Source organism: Aquarana catesbeiana, linkage group LG03, assembly GCF_042186555.1.
Source record: "Aquarana catesbeiana isolate 2022-GZ linkage group LG03, ASM4218655v1, whole genome shotgun sequence".
In the NCBI taxonomy this organism is placed as follows: Eukaryota; Metazoa; Chordata; class Amphibia; order Anura; family Ranidae; genus Aquarana; species Aquarana catesbeiana.
In genome coordinates, this window is record NC_133326.1 from 180364592 (window position 1) to 180381030 (window position 16439).

Consider the following 16439-nt stretch of genomic DNA (forward strand, 5'->3'; position numbering starts at 1 on the left):
TTAAAGCTTCTGCTTTACATGAAGTATAGTAGACATTTTACCACTCTTTTGATAAAGATAAAAAAAATGATTGCTACACACAAAGCATCTTTAAAGTCCAAAGTTCCAAAAGTGGAACTTTCACTTATACGCTTCCTCCCCCCCTCTGGTGTCACATTTGGCATATTTCAGGGGGGAGGGGGGGACGGGGACCCGTACTTGACAGGTCCCCTTCCCCACTTCTGGGAGAAGGGCTGTGGCCCGATCTCCCGGAAGTTCGGTCCCCCGCCTCCTTCCCCCACTGCTGGGCCAATTAGAAAGCGCAGCGCACTTCGCGCATGCGCAGTAGGGAACCAGCAGTGAAGCCTTTCCCTGTCTCAAAGGGGAGATGTCAGAGGTCTGTTTAGACCCCTGATATCTCACCAAAGCCCCCCCCCAAAAAGGTTGATAAAAAAAAGGAAAATTGTATTGAATATTTAAAAAGAAAATTGGAAAAATAATAAAAAATAAATAAAAAAAAAAAACACTGTCCACCCCCCCCCCCCTCAAAAAAAAAGCATTGTTAAAAAAAAACCAAAAAAATCTAAATTGTAAAATTTAATTAAAAAAAAATGTAAAAAATAAAGTTGTAAAAAAAGAAATAAAAATAAAAAGCTATTGACACAGTCCACGACGCCTCATCAGTGTTGCATATTACTGCCACTGTCACATAACATTAAAAAGAAAAAACATGAATCGGTATCGGCGAGTACGTGCAACCCTACTTTTCAGATATTTATTTGTAAAAAATTTTGAAAACCATTTATCATTTTCCTTCCACTTCACAATTATGTGCAACTTTGTGTCGGTCTATCACATAAAATCCCAAGTAAATACATTTATGTTTTTGGTTGTAACATGACAAAATGTGGAACATTTCAAGGTGTATGAATACTTTTTCAAGGCACTGTACAATGCCTTTAATCAGTTTAATGACATGTTAAGTGTGTTTTGCCCACTTGTATTAATCATCATGGCAAATCACACATGCATGAATTCTCAACATACACATGCACATGTTGAGAATGGTGCCTAAAATGCTTCCATTGCACCAGGAAACTAGAATGTAAAGAAAAAGTGTCTGCTGGAAGTACCCAAGGTCTTGCAAGGCTGAGGAGACATGCACTCACTTTGTAGAGCAGAACTAGTAGTAAGGAAATAGTAGTAGTAAAGTCACTAATTTCTTAGGTACTTAGCCACTGGTCAAACAATCTATTTATCTCCCAGGGTCCATTAATGTAAGAAGGAACTTTAGCAGTTACCACCAATGTGGGGGGGGGGGGGGGGGGGCGGGCACTTGTCTACTGATCATCAATTTAATAGCATATTCTTGTACGCAGGCTTGTTCCATGGCAGCAACTCAAAAAGTACTGAATGCAATAAATCAACATGACAATCAGGCAACTAACATTTTCATAAGACGAGGTTAGCAACAGCAGCCTCCATATTTACAGTATATCATCACAGGTTAACTTGCAATAATACAGCTTGGTGCTGAACCCACTCCAGCTTAAATTTGGAAAATGAAGGAATATTACCTATATGATGAGATCATCTCTTGGCTCTCCACAGTTGAAAACATACTACCTGCAAGTAGTGAAGCTTTGATTGGCTCAGAGTGGTGTCCCTTCTTCTTCCCATTAAAATATATCTAGGCAGGGATTAGAGGAGGCCTATACCAAGCCATATTTAAATTTAAATATTTTGTTCATATATAACTAAATTAAATAGTTCTTTTTAAATGTGTGCAAGTTTGCTTTAAACCTTAAATGGTCACTATAATTTTAATCCACTGCTAACATTATTTCTGATTCCACTAGTTTTAATACTTACTACTGTCTTAAGAAGATGTAATCACCACAATACAGTACAGGCCATTACATTTCTTAACAGCTATCTAATTATCATGGCTAAAATAAGTAGTGAACATTGCCTTTGTGCGCATGTAATTATGACAAGAGACAAATAGGGCACTTATGCTAGTAATTTGTCTTTAATTGAAACCAGACTGAAAGCAGCATGTTTAGTAGCTGGATAGCTATCTATCTAATCTCCTGTTTGGTTTAGTGCTTTACAATTAAATATGCAGATTCCTCTGTTTCCTTTCCTTATCTATAAAGAGTGACCTAAAGAAGCTATTTTTGACATCTTGCTGTGTTTACTGTCAGGAGTCTGTGGTAATAAACTCTTGTAGATAGCCAACTCAGGGTTCCAGAGGATGCGTAGTCTAAGCCCCAGCCTGCTTCTTCACCAAAGCCCCTGGTGGTGGGGATGGCCTTGCAGCAAGCTGAAACCCCCCAGGTATGCCTAGCCGAGGATGCGGAGACCACTCGCGTAAGCAGCAGGCAAAAGGGAATCCATAAGACAAGCTGAGATCAGGGCGGGCAGCGAACAAGCACAGACAGTAAACAAAGCTGGGGTCGATACAAAGATAGTCAGACACAAATAGACAAGAGATATGCAAATGAGAGCTCAGAGAACTATGAAGTTGCTCAGGCAATGTGGGCTACACTGAGAATGTCTTATATAGACAAGCAAACTAGGAGGCAGGCCAGGAAGTGATGGAAGGGAAGGAAATAAAGGTCCACAGAATAGCAGATGACGCCCATAGGTGAGCACAGCCAAGCCACACATGTGAAAGGAATCAGCTAGAGAAACACTGCAGCGAGCAAGCAGGAAACTGCACGCTAACTTGTGACATTTACAGAGTAAAATGTATTGTGCAATGTGATGCTTGTATGGCAAATTTGGAAACAAAGGTAAGCAAACTGTGCCTAAATAGCAAGGACAGTTTAAAATGAAATTGATTAGTGATAGATCCTTGTTTTGAGATTCTTTACATCCTGTCCCTTATTTTAAAGTAAGAATGTTGGCATTTGTCAATGATGTGAGGTGATGATCTGGACCAGGAACTGACAAGTCATGGAAATTCTTTATTGAAAACCTGACAAGCAGCTCACAAATTGGTCATCACTGAAAACCTTGACATGTTTCACACATACTTCACATATGCTTAATCACATAGCTGACAAGGCTGCCAAAAAATGATCCTTCGCTACAGCCAAGGCAGGGGAAGGCTAACATTCCTAGTGACAGCAGACTTTGATCTGAATATTCTCACAACAATAGGTTTAACCCTTTGACTGTAAAGGGCTTATTCTAAACACCATGGCTTCCATGGCTATAGAATACAACATTGCAATTAAAGAAGTAAAAAAAAAAGCTTACTACTACTCTTCCACCTAGGGTTGCCTGCAGAGTTCTGGCACTGACATCAGTCATCAGTCAGAGCCAGCAGCACAGGACACAAAGCTCTTCAAAAGGTAATTGACCAACTAAGACCAATTCTGAGCCATGCTTTCTCCCACTGACACCATGTGAGGAGGCGTGCTTCCAATTACCACCAATATGAGGGAACCTGCTCTAACAGTGGAAGCATGCTCCTATATATCGGGGGGCCGTGGCAGAAATGCCCCTAACAATGGTGGCCAGTGACACTAATAAATCACTTAGGGCTTCTTAACAACTTGTCAGTTTTAAAGTGAGCTATATGAACCTCATTAAGTTCCCAGCGTTTCTTCGTTACTCCTCTATATCAAAGTGAGCTATATTTACTTAGTTCTCAAAGCTCCTTAATAATGATTAAGTCTCAAAATGAGCTGTATAGACTTGGACCTGGATGTTAACTCAGAAGCTAGGGTTTTAAATAAAGAAGGCAGAATCAATGGAGGTAATGTTTTTTTTAAGGTGTAAGCATTACATAGTAACTATATTTGGGAATTGTTTAGACTACCATACAGGAGCCTTAAAGGGATTGTAAACCCTCATGGTGTTTCACCCTAATGCATTCTATGCATTAAGGTGAAAAACCTATTGTAGTGCTGCAGCACCCCCGTTTTACTTACCTGAACGCTGTCATCCTCCGGCCAGGAACAAGCACACAACCTTCTAGCTGGTGTCTTGTGTCCTGATTGGATAGATTGATAGCAGCGCAGCCATTGGCTCCTGCTGCTGTCAATCAAATTCAATGATGCAGCACTGGGGGGAGGGGCCGAGTCCTGCAATCTGTGTGAATGGAGACAGATGCAGGACTCAGGAGCGTGTCGCACGGGTGTCCACATTAGGAGTCTTCTCCAACGTGGACACTCGATGTGGGGAGCAGCCACCAGCGCCGCTGAGGGACCCCAGAAGAGGAGGACCAGGGCCACGCTGTGCAAAACGAACTGCACAGTGGAGGTAAGTATGACATGTTTGTTGTTTTTTTTTTAAAAAAAGCAGCTTTACAACCCCATTAAGCCAGTCATAGATGAAGCGGTTGCAGCAAAGAAAATTGCTTGATTCCCCCATCAACACAGACAGTGTTGATAGGGGAATCCCTCACATGGAGTTATAATAGCCGCTAGCAATAATCGCATGTAAAATCGATTGATCAACTTGAGTACATTCAGCCTGCCAATGCATGGTACGACTCTTGGCTGGAACCATCTATGGCAGGCTTTAGATGTGCTTAAACACCTAGGTGTTTTCCATGGCCTAACTTGGTCTAATACGCATTGAATTTTAAACTCCTTCCTAGCATATTTTTTTTGAAACCGAAAACTTATGCCCTGTACACACGATAGGACCTTGTTGTCGGAAATTCCGACCGTGTGTAGGCTCCATCACACATTTTCCATAGGTATTTCCGACACACAAAGTTTGAGAGCTTGCTAAAAAATTTTCCGACAACAAAATCCGTTGTCAGAAATTCCGATCGTGTGTACACAAATCCAACGCACAAAGTGCCACGCATGCTCAGAATAAATTAAGAGACGAAAGCTATTGGCTACTGCCCCGTTTATAGTCCCGACATACGTGTTTTACGTCACCGCGTTCAGAACAATCGGATTTTCCGACAACTTTGTGTGACCGTGTATATGCAAGACAAGTTTGAGCCAACATCCGTTGGAAAAAATCCTAGGATTTTGTTGTCGGAATGTCCGATCAATGTCCGACCGTGTGTACAGGGCATTAGTGTTGATAATGTTTGTTCTGAATGAGTGAAATCAGTGCTGGAACACAGCCTGTAATGACATATAATCCACTAAACTGTAATGTAAATGTGCCCATCCTTAGTAAGGTCTACCGTGTTCATTTACAGTTACATTATTTACAATAATAGTGTTGTATCAGTTATCAGTGCAAACTAAAGTGAAGTGGTTTGTATTTGCATATGGGATTTTACTGTACTTTCCAGGCAAGATATTTTTTCTTCTAAAGTGTTTACACTGAAAAATAAAATATTTGTTCTGCAGAATGTGAATGATGAGGCTCCAGTTTGCTCCCCTGCCTACTATGAGAGGATTATGTATTCTACAAAAAATACATCTGTACTAAAACTGCAGTGTTCCGACAAGGACTCACCTGATGAAGAATTAAACTATGCCATAATCTCAGGTATTACTATTGCTGATGATTGCTTATCATATGCCTGCACTTTTGGTATTTCTTTTAATTCAATATGCAATTGTTTCACTTTACTGTAAACTAGTATGTAAGTCCAACAAAGGTAAGTCTGAGTGTATCTCTAACCAACAAATTCTTATTTGTTTTTGATAAGTTAGAAATGGTTAAAACTTATGTCAGTTTTCTTATTTGGCTGTCTATGTTCCATTCAAAAGATTTCCATTTATGTCCTTTAGCAGACATAACAGAAAGAGAGATGTAATCCCTTCTGACACAGTTATGACTAGAACAGGTATCTTCATTGGACTATTTCCTCTCAGTTTCTGTTATGGTCATACCTGTAAAATTCCATTCATTTTCTGTTCTGGTGACAATGGGCACCAGGACAAACAGAATGAGGTTCTTCAGTAGTAACACAAAAACACTTCCATTAAAAAGTGGTGCTATGTTTACCTTCTTATTTAAGGTCAGATGCAATATAACATCCACATTTGGGCATCTAAGATATGTTAACTGGTTGTATACATCACAGAGTCTCTGACCTCATAAGGTAATGAACACAGTGGGATTTATTTGCTAAAGGCAAATAGACTGTGCACTTTGCAAAGTACAGTTTACCAAGCTCTGGAGCAATTTCACTCGCAGAGTGCAACTGCACTTTGCAAAGTGCACAATCTATTTGCCTTTAGTAAAACAACCCCAGTGAGACGGCATTATATCTAGGAGAATTCTACAATACTATTAGACAAACACTTTTTGTAGGAGAGATTTTCCAGCTGGAGAAGTGCTGGTGTGAAGGTGGCTTCAATGCTGCTTCATCTTATTTTCTAATGTAACTGCATGTTTCGTGCTTAGATGCCACAGTGAGAGAAAGCAAAACATTCTCTCTTTACCTACAGTATCTCACAAAAGTGAGTACACCCATCACATTTTTGTAAACATTTTATTATATCTTTTCATGTGACAACACTAAAGAAATGACACTTTGCTACAATGTAAAGTAGTGAGTGTACAGCTTGTATAACAGTGTAAATTTGCTGTCCCCTCAAAATAACTCAACACACAGCTATTAATGTCAACACACAGCCATTAATCCCCGCCCCACAGTTTACAAAGAGGAATGGTGTCACTAATTGCCAAGGACATGGTGGGTTTTAGCACCCACTGCTTCCTTAAAGTGATAATAAAGTCTCAGTTTTTTTAGTTAAAAATAACAAACATGTGGGGCGTGGCCTGACGCAGCATGGAGTAGGACGCATAGATATAGAGCTCCGTCCATCACTCCTAATCCTCATCAATCCTGTGTATCCTGCACCAGCAAATCGGCTGGATTGTGTCCCTGGGACACCTGGAGCAGAACTATCCGGTTCTTGTGGGGAGAGAGCGCGTGACGGCCCGAACGGAGCGGCGATCTCCCGCCCGGCGGCTCACCAAATTTAGACCGCGGCTTCGGCCTACCACCGGAGGTCGCGGCCATCTTGGTCCTCCTCATCTGCGGCCCTGCCTGAAGCCTACAGCACTATACAGGTACCTAGCTGCGGGATAACCCCCTGGGAGAACGCTATTGCACTCATCCCCCTGACTACCAGCCTATATACTTATCAAAGGCCCAGAGAGAACGGCCTGGATTGCGGCCTAGACCCCAGTGCTGAGACCGGCGGCCATTTTGGTATACCTACCTCCTCTGCCTGTACTGTAACATAGCCTGCGGTCCTGCTCTCCCCCTCCACCGCTGCATGCTCGGCCCTCTGTGTCCCACAGGGCATAGCTCCAGTCTGCCAATACCACTGAGAGAGGAGGGGTAATACCCCACATACGGACACAGCAAGATTAACTCCTGTCCCCACTTTCCCAGATACCCTAACATCTGGGCATCATGTCGCCATCGAAATCTCAGAAAGCTGCCGTATCTAAATTGGACCAATACCGCCGACAGGACAGGGAGGAACAGGCAGAAAATGATGGCGACAATACACATGGCAAGGAGCGCACAGCGGGAGACACAGAAAAGCTGCTGGAAGCAATAACCCTCTGCAGAACATCACTTGCCTCACAGATAGAAGAAGTCAAGGTAGACATATCCTTGATCAGACAAGACTTCCATAAACTCCGAGACCGCGTTAAAGAAACTGAAACCCGCATCAGCGACATGGAGGACACCATTCCCCCAATGAGAACGGAGGTGCACCACATGAAGCAGCAAATCCAACAACTATTCTCCAAGCAAGAAGACCTTGAGAACAGAAGCAGGAGATGTAACCTCCGCCTCATTGGTCTGCCGGAGGGGGCTGAGGGTAAGGATCCCACGCTTTTCCTGGAGCAGTTGCTCATCAAGACCTATGGTAGAGAGGCCTTCTCCCCCATGCTGGCAGTTGAAAGAGCCCATCGCATGCCCGCCAGACCGCCGCCACAAGGAGCCCCACCGCGTACTTTTATAGCCAAAATGCTCAACTACAGAGATAGAGACGCTGCCCTGCGACTTGCAAGGGAAAGGGGCAACATCCCCCTAGGCAACGTAAAAATTGCGGTGTTCCCTGACTTTTCGGCGGAGGTGCAGCGACGCAGACAAAATTTCATGGAAGCAAAGCGCAAACTTAGAAGCCTCAACATGAAATATGCCATGCTGTTTCCAGCGCGACTCCGAGTGGAACACGACGGCCGAGTTTCCTTTTTTGAAGATCCTGCTGAGCTGATGGCCTGGTTGGAACGCAGAAACAACCTGGAAAAGGCGGATTAAAGTGTCTGTGAGTATGTAACCATACGTTAATCTTCCACATGCACACCCCTGACACAGATGCAACAACAATCCACTATCATTCTCCACTGAACACCCACCCCTATTTACTTCACCAGTTGTTACCGTTGTGAAGAATAGCCCAAGGGGTAGAAGGACACAGTGCCTACACAAATATCTACATATACTCCCCTCTTGTGGGCTTAGATCCAGTTTGTATTCTGCGGATCATTTCTGATACACAATGCTGGAACTTTCCTGGGACAAATCCCTAAATGATCGAACTACACACATTACTTTTTACATCTCAATGGAGCTCTGGACTACTGTAGTCCTACAGTCCACAAGCAGAGTGCAGCGTACTCAGCCCCCATACAAGTCTGAACCTGGCGGCCCAAGAAGAAAATACCACAACAACACCAATCTTGATAATGTGCAAACTCCAACTACACACCTGAGTGAAGAGAGGTTAGCCCTCTCTGTGTTTTTTCTTCCATGGAAAGAGAAGTTTGGAGGGGCACAGACAACCATCCTACTTCAAGTACTTTACTTTCATTATTTTTTTTCTCAATATGCCGTCAGGGCCGAGACTATACAGAAAGTTTTGTTATGGGTGAATGCTAGCATCAGTTGGGGAAGATGCAAAGCAGGGAGGGGGGAGGGGGGAGGGGAAACCTACAAGTTAAATTTCAATGTAAGTGTTTTAATGTTTAAGCGTATGGTGCTGACATACCTTTTGTTTCACTGGTGTTCAGATGTTGCATACAGTGAGTTACATCACACAACCAGAAAGAATATAATCATTTCTGTTTTTCTCCAATTAAGGAAAGTAGGGTATAGATTGAGATCACAAAAACATATTCTATTACAACTCCCGTTCCTATATAAATATGTTACCCTTCAATATAGTGTCAAGTCCAGGTTTGTGGGGAAAGCATTGTCATGCATACACACCGAGACCAATTGGAGAGAATACGTATCAGGGGGGGAGGAGGGGGAAACTAAAAAGCCAGATCCAACTGCACGTGCTCCGGTTAACCTGTGTGTGACAATGCTATATCCTACGTTTAACTGGTGCTCAATCGCTACCCATAGCATGTTATACCGCAGATGTATTGGAAGTCCGATACTTTCTGTTCTGTTTCTTCTAAGGAAAGGGAGCCTTAGGCTGGGTGCACAGAAATCCGTCTCATTTTATTTATTGCCCTTTTATTATTTCTTCTTTTATCACGCTATCAGATGCAAAAACATAAAGAAAAATCTGTTACTGATGCAGGCTAGCACTGACTGGGTGGGGGACGTTGCTGGGAGGGGGGAGCGGAAAAGGGAAGCTGAAAAACTAGACTTAAACGTGCGCACTTTAACTGCTACGTCCACAACACCAGCGCGTCCCGGTCCCATCGGGTGTTTACTGGACAAATATAATATGTTATATCACGCATCCCTGCTGTTTAACCTTCCTACATCGTCCCGCTACAATGGGGCTAAAAGCTACATTAACATACTAAAATATAAGCACAAACAACAATGCCTAAAATATCACTGAAGTTCCTTACATGGAACGTGAGGGGATTACGTGATAAAATTAAACGGGCGGCAGCCCTTGCATTTATTAAAAAGCAAAGAGCGGATGTGGTGACCCTGGTGGAGACCCACATTGAGGGTAGACTTCAGATGACACTGCGTCGCCCGTGGGTGGGTTGGGCATTCCACTCAACCCATACATCACACTCGAGAGGTGTCTCGGTACTTATCGCAAAAACAGTGCACTTTGAATTATGCGAGCTACACACTGACCCACAAGGTAGATTTATATTCATATCCGCTAAATTACACGGGGAACCCTTTTTGATCCTAGCTGTCTATGTCCCTCCCCCATTTTCCACTTCCATACTACTAGAGGGAATCTCCTTTATAGCAAAATACCCAACAGCTCAGACAATATGGATGGGAGATTTCAATAGTACACTCAATGAGGAACTGGACAGACTGAGACCAACTCCACCTGCTACAAACCCCCCCAGAGATACTAAACTTGCCAGGCTTTTCTCACCTTTTCACTTGATGGACACCTGGAGGCATAAACACCCGCACACGCGTAAATACTCCTGCTTCTCAGCAACACACAATACCATGTCAAGAATTGACTTTATTTTTATATCCCAAAATCTGTTAGCACGTCTCCTTGAGACAGAGTTTGGTCCTAGACTGCTCTCGGATCACGCTCCATATTGGATCACCCTCACCTTCCATATAGATAAACCACCAACTTCATGGCGCCTTAATCCGTTCTGGCTGACATTGTTGCCAGAGGATGACGACTTGTCGGCCGAATGGGAGACCTTCTTTCGGGAAAACACAAGCACTGCCTCTTTTCCGATAGTATGGGAAACTTTTAAAATACACGCCAGGGCTACCCTAATAACTCGCATCAACAAGATCAAAGCAAACTCATCAGATATATATGAGAGGGCGGAGACTGAATTCTCACGCATAGAACACATATATCAAAATGACCCATCCCAAGCTAATGCCTCCCACTTAAAACTACAATCTAGGATCATGAACCAACTCCAATACGAAAAAGCAAGACAGAAATTATTTTTTGCCAAACAGAAATATTTTGAGCAGGGTGAGAGAGCTGGAAAACTTCTGGCGTTTCTAGCTCGAAATGAGGACAAACCCCCAGTGGTAATTGCACTGCATAGCCCAGAGGGGCAAAAAATCACAGATCCTCCTGTTGTGTCATCCAAATTTAGGGAGTTCTTTATGGACTTATACAATTCTAGGACCCAGGAGGGACCAGATGATATGATCTCCTTTCTGGAAGGAGTAGCATTCCCTCAACTTACGCCTGAACAAAGGGAACTTCTAGAGGCCCCTCTCACTAAAGAAGAAATAGACGCCGCAATTGCAAGTTTCGCCAAATCTAAATCCCCTGGCTCAGATGGGTTACCCATAGAATTTTACTCACATTACAATGAAATAATCACCCCCAAACTGCTTACCCTTTATAATGTCATGTTTCAACAATTCACCCTCCCACCCTCTATGGTGAGGCCACAATTGTCTTGATACCTAAACCGGGCAAGGACTTGGGTCACCCGGAATCCTACCGCCCTATCTCATTACTACAGGCTGATATTAAGATTCTGGCCAAAATTCTAGCCATGCGACTCAATCAAGTGATACTCAACCTTATACATGCTGACCAGGCTGGTTTTATGCCGGGACGTAACACTTCCTTTAACCTACGGAAATTATTTATAAACCTGCAGGCCACACATGAGAATGTAGGCACAAGAGTGATAGTCACCCTTGATACTGCCAAGGCTTTCGACTCGGTTGAGTGGGGATACCTCTGGTGCTGTCTTGAACGATATGGTTTTGGTCCAAACTTTATTCAATGGGTACAATTACTATACCAGAACCCCACGGCCAGAGTGGTGGCAAATGGATGGCCGTCTCAGAAGTTCGACCTCCACAGAGGCACGAGACAGGGCTGCCCATTGTCCCCACTACTGTACGCTCTGGCTGCAGAACCACTGGCTGTTTCTATCCGGACAGACCCAGAGATCATAGGATTAAAAACTGGAACCCTCACAGAAAAAATCAGCATGTACGCTGATGACACACTACTATATCTGGCGGACCCAGGTCCTTCCCTCCACCGGGCTCTTCAGACAATTGAACGTTTTGGGAAATTCTCGGGCCTCAAAATAAATTGGGGGAAATCCCAAGTTTTACCAATAGACACTTTCCCACCCACAGAATTCCAAGCCACCCTACCATTACAAAGAGTAGACACAATTAAATACTTAGGAATAAATACCTCCAAAAATCCAGCAGACTACATAACACTAAACATTAAACCATTATATTCCCTTATTAAAACTAAAACACAATCGTGGACTAGACTACCCTTAGGTGTATGGGGCCGCATTAACCTTATAAAAATGATATTACTCCCTAAAATATTATATATACTCTGGCACACCCCAACATACATACCTCTAAAACACTTTAAAATAATGGAGTCCCTTCTCAAGCCCTTTGTGTGGGGAAAAAATAGACACAAGATTGCATGGCAAACCCTCAAAAACCCAACAGACATGGGGGGTACAGCACTTCCGGACCTCAATCACTACTATATTGCGTCCCAACTCTCCCAACTTTACCATATAGATAAGGTGGACAGTGAAAGATTCCGGATGCTAATCTGCCCACAATGGGCCCAAGGAACCTCAGATTCCATATATGCTATCACTGTGGGCACTAAGACCAACGAAGGTAACACACACAAAACATCCCTGTTGTATCAATACAGACACATCTGGGAACTCGCAAACAACAAACTCAATATACCCAGACACAACGACTTCACTCCCTTATGGTGCAACAGAGACCTACCAGAGCTCCATAATATTCATGACCCGAGACCTTGGTTGGAGAGGGGTATACTCTACTTACACCATGTCTGGTCAAACGGAACCCTTAAAAACTTTGACACCCTTAAAGAGGAATTCCATCTAGCCAACAACATGGTATTCAGATTCCTCCAATTGAGACACGCAATACAGGCACAATTTCCGCAACCCCCACCACAGTCAGCCCCCAATCCCCTAATAGCAATCATAAAAGACACAGACCCAAAAAAATTAATATCCTGTTTCTACAACATGCTCACTATCCCAATAGCCACAAAAATAATATACGGCCTCAAATCCCGCTGGGAAAGGGATCTGGGTAACCTAGAAGATGAGGAATGGGAAGAAGCACTGGACACATGTAAAGAGGTATCTCCCAAACTGTCAGACAGGTTGACACAATTAAATATAATACACCGTACATACCTAACCCCGCATAGGATAGCCAGATACAAACACAACTGTCCAACATTGTGTCCAATGTGTAAGTCCACAGAGAGTTCGTTCTACCATCTCCTCTGGTCATGCCCTCAGATACAGGGCCTATGGAAACAGATAGTAACCTTCCTTCATGACAACATGGGCTCACCTGTGACACTGGACCCCAAACAATGCCTGTTGGGTGTGTTCCCAAACCCAATGGAAAAATACACCAAGGTATTTCTACAGGAGACCCTGTTCTCATGCAGAAAGATAATAGCTAGGAAATGGATGCGTCTCTTACCACCCGAGATTAAAGAATGGAAAGCAGAGGTAAATGGGACACTCCCATATAAACGGGTGATATACATCAATAGAGGATGCCCAGACAAACACAATAGAATATGGGATCGATGGCTACAGGACTCGGAAACTTGCTCATGACCAATATAAATTTCTATGCACTGGAGAAATACCTCTCCTCAATGAAAATACTATAATTATACCCTATATTAAACGATAATATCAATAGAGAACATCAGAAGAAATGTACTACAGACCAGTCATGTATGTAACCATCTTTATATCACGTACAATTACATTGCAATGTATACATGTATAAACACGTGCAAATGTTATGACTTGTATGTATTCTGATTCACAATAAAAAACTTTGTTGGAAAAAAAAAAAAAAAAAATAACAAACATGTAGCAGTTACCTGCCCTGTGCAGTGGTTTTGCACAGAGCAGCACAGAGCAGCCCAGCTCCTCCTCTTCTCTGGTCCCTTCTTAGTGCTCCTGGCCCCTCCCTCCTGTTGAGTGCCCCAACAGCAAGCAGCTGTGTAGCACACATGTGAGGTATCGCTGTGAATGTCAGAGTGAGAGCAATAGTTATAGTGCCAGACTTCCTGGGTAGCTCTAAACTGGTAGCCTGTAAAAGCTTTAAAAATGTTGCCTATGAGGATTTTTAGGTACCCTAGATGGATGCCATTCCATGGGCTTACACAATTTAAAAATGTGACATATTTGGCATTTATTTACTCAGCGCAACATCATTTTTTATAGCTTACCAGACAATTTGGTATTATATTGTGCTTTTGGACATTCAAATTTATCAAAGTGTCTTTTTTTCCAGGAAAGTTGCGCTTGAAAAACCGACGCGCAAATATAGTGTGACATATAAAATATGCAACACTCACCATTTTATTCTCTGCTATATATATATATATATATATATATATATATAATGTTTAAGGATTCTAAGTAGTTTTCTTGCAAAAAAATCAGATTTTGACATGTAGGAAAAGGGAGGTAAGAATTGTCTCGAACTGGAAGTGGTTAAATAATATAATGCTCCCACACCCACATACAGATATTATTAGTAATATTATACAGGATTTATATAGCGCCAACAGTTTGCACAGAGCTTTACAACATGGGGCAGACAGTACACTTACAATACAGGAGGGATCAGAGGGCCCTGCTCGTTAGAGCTTACAATCTAGAAGGGAGGTGTGACTGATCTTGGATACCCCGGCTGGGCACCTCCACCAGACCTGTGTCTCCTGTTCTCTAAACACACCCGCAGCCGGCAGACTTGCCATAACCAGCCCTTAACCCCCAATCACAAAGCAAACCACACAGGTGTTGAGGGTTAAACATGCAGAGCATAAAATAAAACATACACCTTTAAATACAGTTGGGGACACTCCTCTTAGCCTTGTCTTAGAGCGGGTAGGGGACAAGGAACAACCAATGGGAACTCGACACTTGTACATTCAAAGAGAACTACAGTTGAAACACACAAAGGGATTATGATAAGCAGGCAGCCCCTAATTATACATCCCCCTGCTGGGATTTGTCTCCACACCTTTTGTCCGTGCCATGATCTAACATAATTAAACACAATAACAAGAGAGGGAGGATGGGGAGAAGGGATGCAACATATATGAAGACACCATTACATTATCCCAGTCTCTCGTTCTCTGCTGGACCATAGTTTTTGGGTAGGAGGCCAGCCCACAGCCCCGTCCAAAACAGTGATAGTGGGTTCTGTCACAGGAGGGTCAAGTGGAACAAAAAGGTAATAACTGTGGGAGATGAGTTGATGGAGAAAATGAAAATACAGTTGTTAGGTGTGGGTAGGGTAGACTTCTCTGAAGAGAAGGGTTTTCATGGGCCTTCTAAAAGCTGACAGAGTAGGAGATAATCGGACAGATTGGGGTAAGGATTGGAGAGGCTCTGGAAAAGTCCTGGAAGCTAGCATGAGGGAGCAGGAGAGCAGGAGGTCTTGAGAGGAACGAAGAGAATGATTAGGTTGGTATGTAGAGACTAGGCTAGTGATGTAGCTGGGGGCTTTGTTGTGGATGGCTTTGTAAGTAGTTAGTATTTTGGATTTAATTTGTTGGGTGAGCAGAAGCCAGTGGAGGGACTGACAGAGAGGAGTAGCAGACACAGAGCGATTGGTAAGGTGGATGACTCTGGCAGCAGCATTCATGGGGATAGACTATGTAGAGGTAAGCCAATGAGAAGGGATTTGCAGTAGTCGAGGCGAGAGATAACCAGGGAGTGAATTAAGAGCTTTGTTGCGTCATTGGTTAGAAAGGGGCATATTTGAGATGTTGCGGAGGTTGAGGCGGCAAGATTTAGGGGGGAGGGGGCACACGGGGGAGGAAGAATTATAAGTTCGGTTTTGGATAGATTGAGTTTGAGGAGGTGGTGTGACATCCAGACTGATATATCTGATAGTAAATTAGTGATATGTGAGAAGACGGAGGGAGTGAGCTGAGGGGTAGAGAAATAGATTTGGGCTATCAGCTGACCCAGGGAGGAGGTGTAGTTTGAAAATAGGAGAGTTCCAAGAACATAACCTTGGGAGACCCCATCAGAGAAAGGAAGAGGAGAGGAGGAAGTAGAGTTGTAAGAAACGCTAAAGGTGCGGTTGGATAAGTTCAAGGAATTTGGATAAAAAGGGGAGCAAGGAGATGGGGCGTAGGTTGTTAAGATTGGATAGGTCCAGTGAGGGCTTTTTAAATATGGGTCTGACAAGTGCATGTTTTAGAGAGTTGGGGAAGAGAGGGAGAGATTGAAGATGTGGGTTAGAGAATGTAAAATAGAGCCAGAGGGTGAACGTAGCATTTGCGAGGGAACAGGATACAGAGGGCAGGTGGTAAGATGGACGTTAGCAAGTAGTTTAGCACCCTCATCTATAGTGGTGGGGTTGAAAGAGGGAAGTAAATATGTGACAAATGCGGGTGTCAGATCCCTGCCTTCCTCACTTACTCGTAACGGAGGACCGGCCAACCTCACAACACACTGTCACTGTCACTTACGTAAGAATGCCACTCTCAGCTGCACCCGACACAAAGATTTTCCAGCTTGCGGGACCACAATCT

The 16439-nt window shown here is 43.2% G+C and overlaps 1 protein-coding gene across 3 annotated transcripts in view; it reads left to right on the forward strand.

Moving 5' to 3' along the window:
- Nucleotides 1-16439, forward strand: part of LOC141131834 (cadherin-related family member 4-like) — a 259551-nt gene that overhangs the window by 221731 nt on the left and 21381 nt on the right. For all 3 annotated transcript variants that reach the window (XM_073619568.1, XM_073619569.1, XM_073619570.1), the window contains one exon: nucleotides 5313-5454. In XM_073619568.1, the coding sequence (XP_073475669.1) occupies nucleotides 5313-5454 (142 nt within the window). The remainder of the gene's footprint in view (nucleotides 1-5312; nucleotides 5455-16439) is intronic.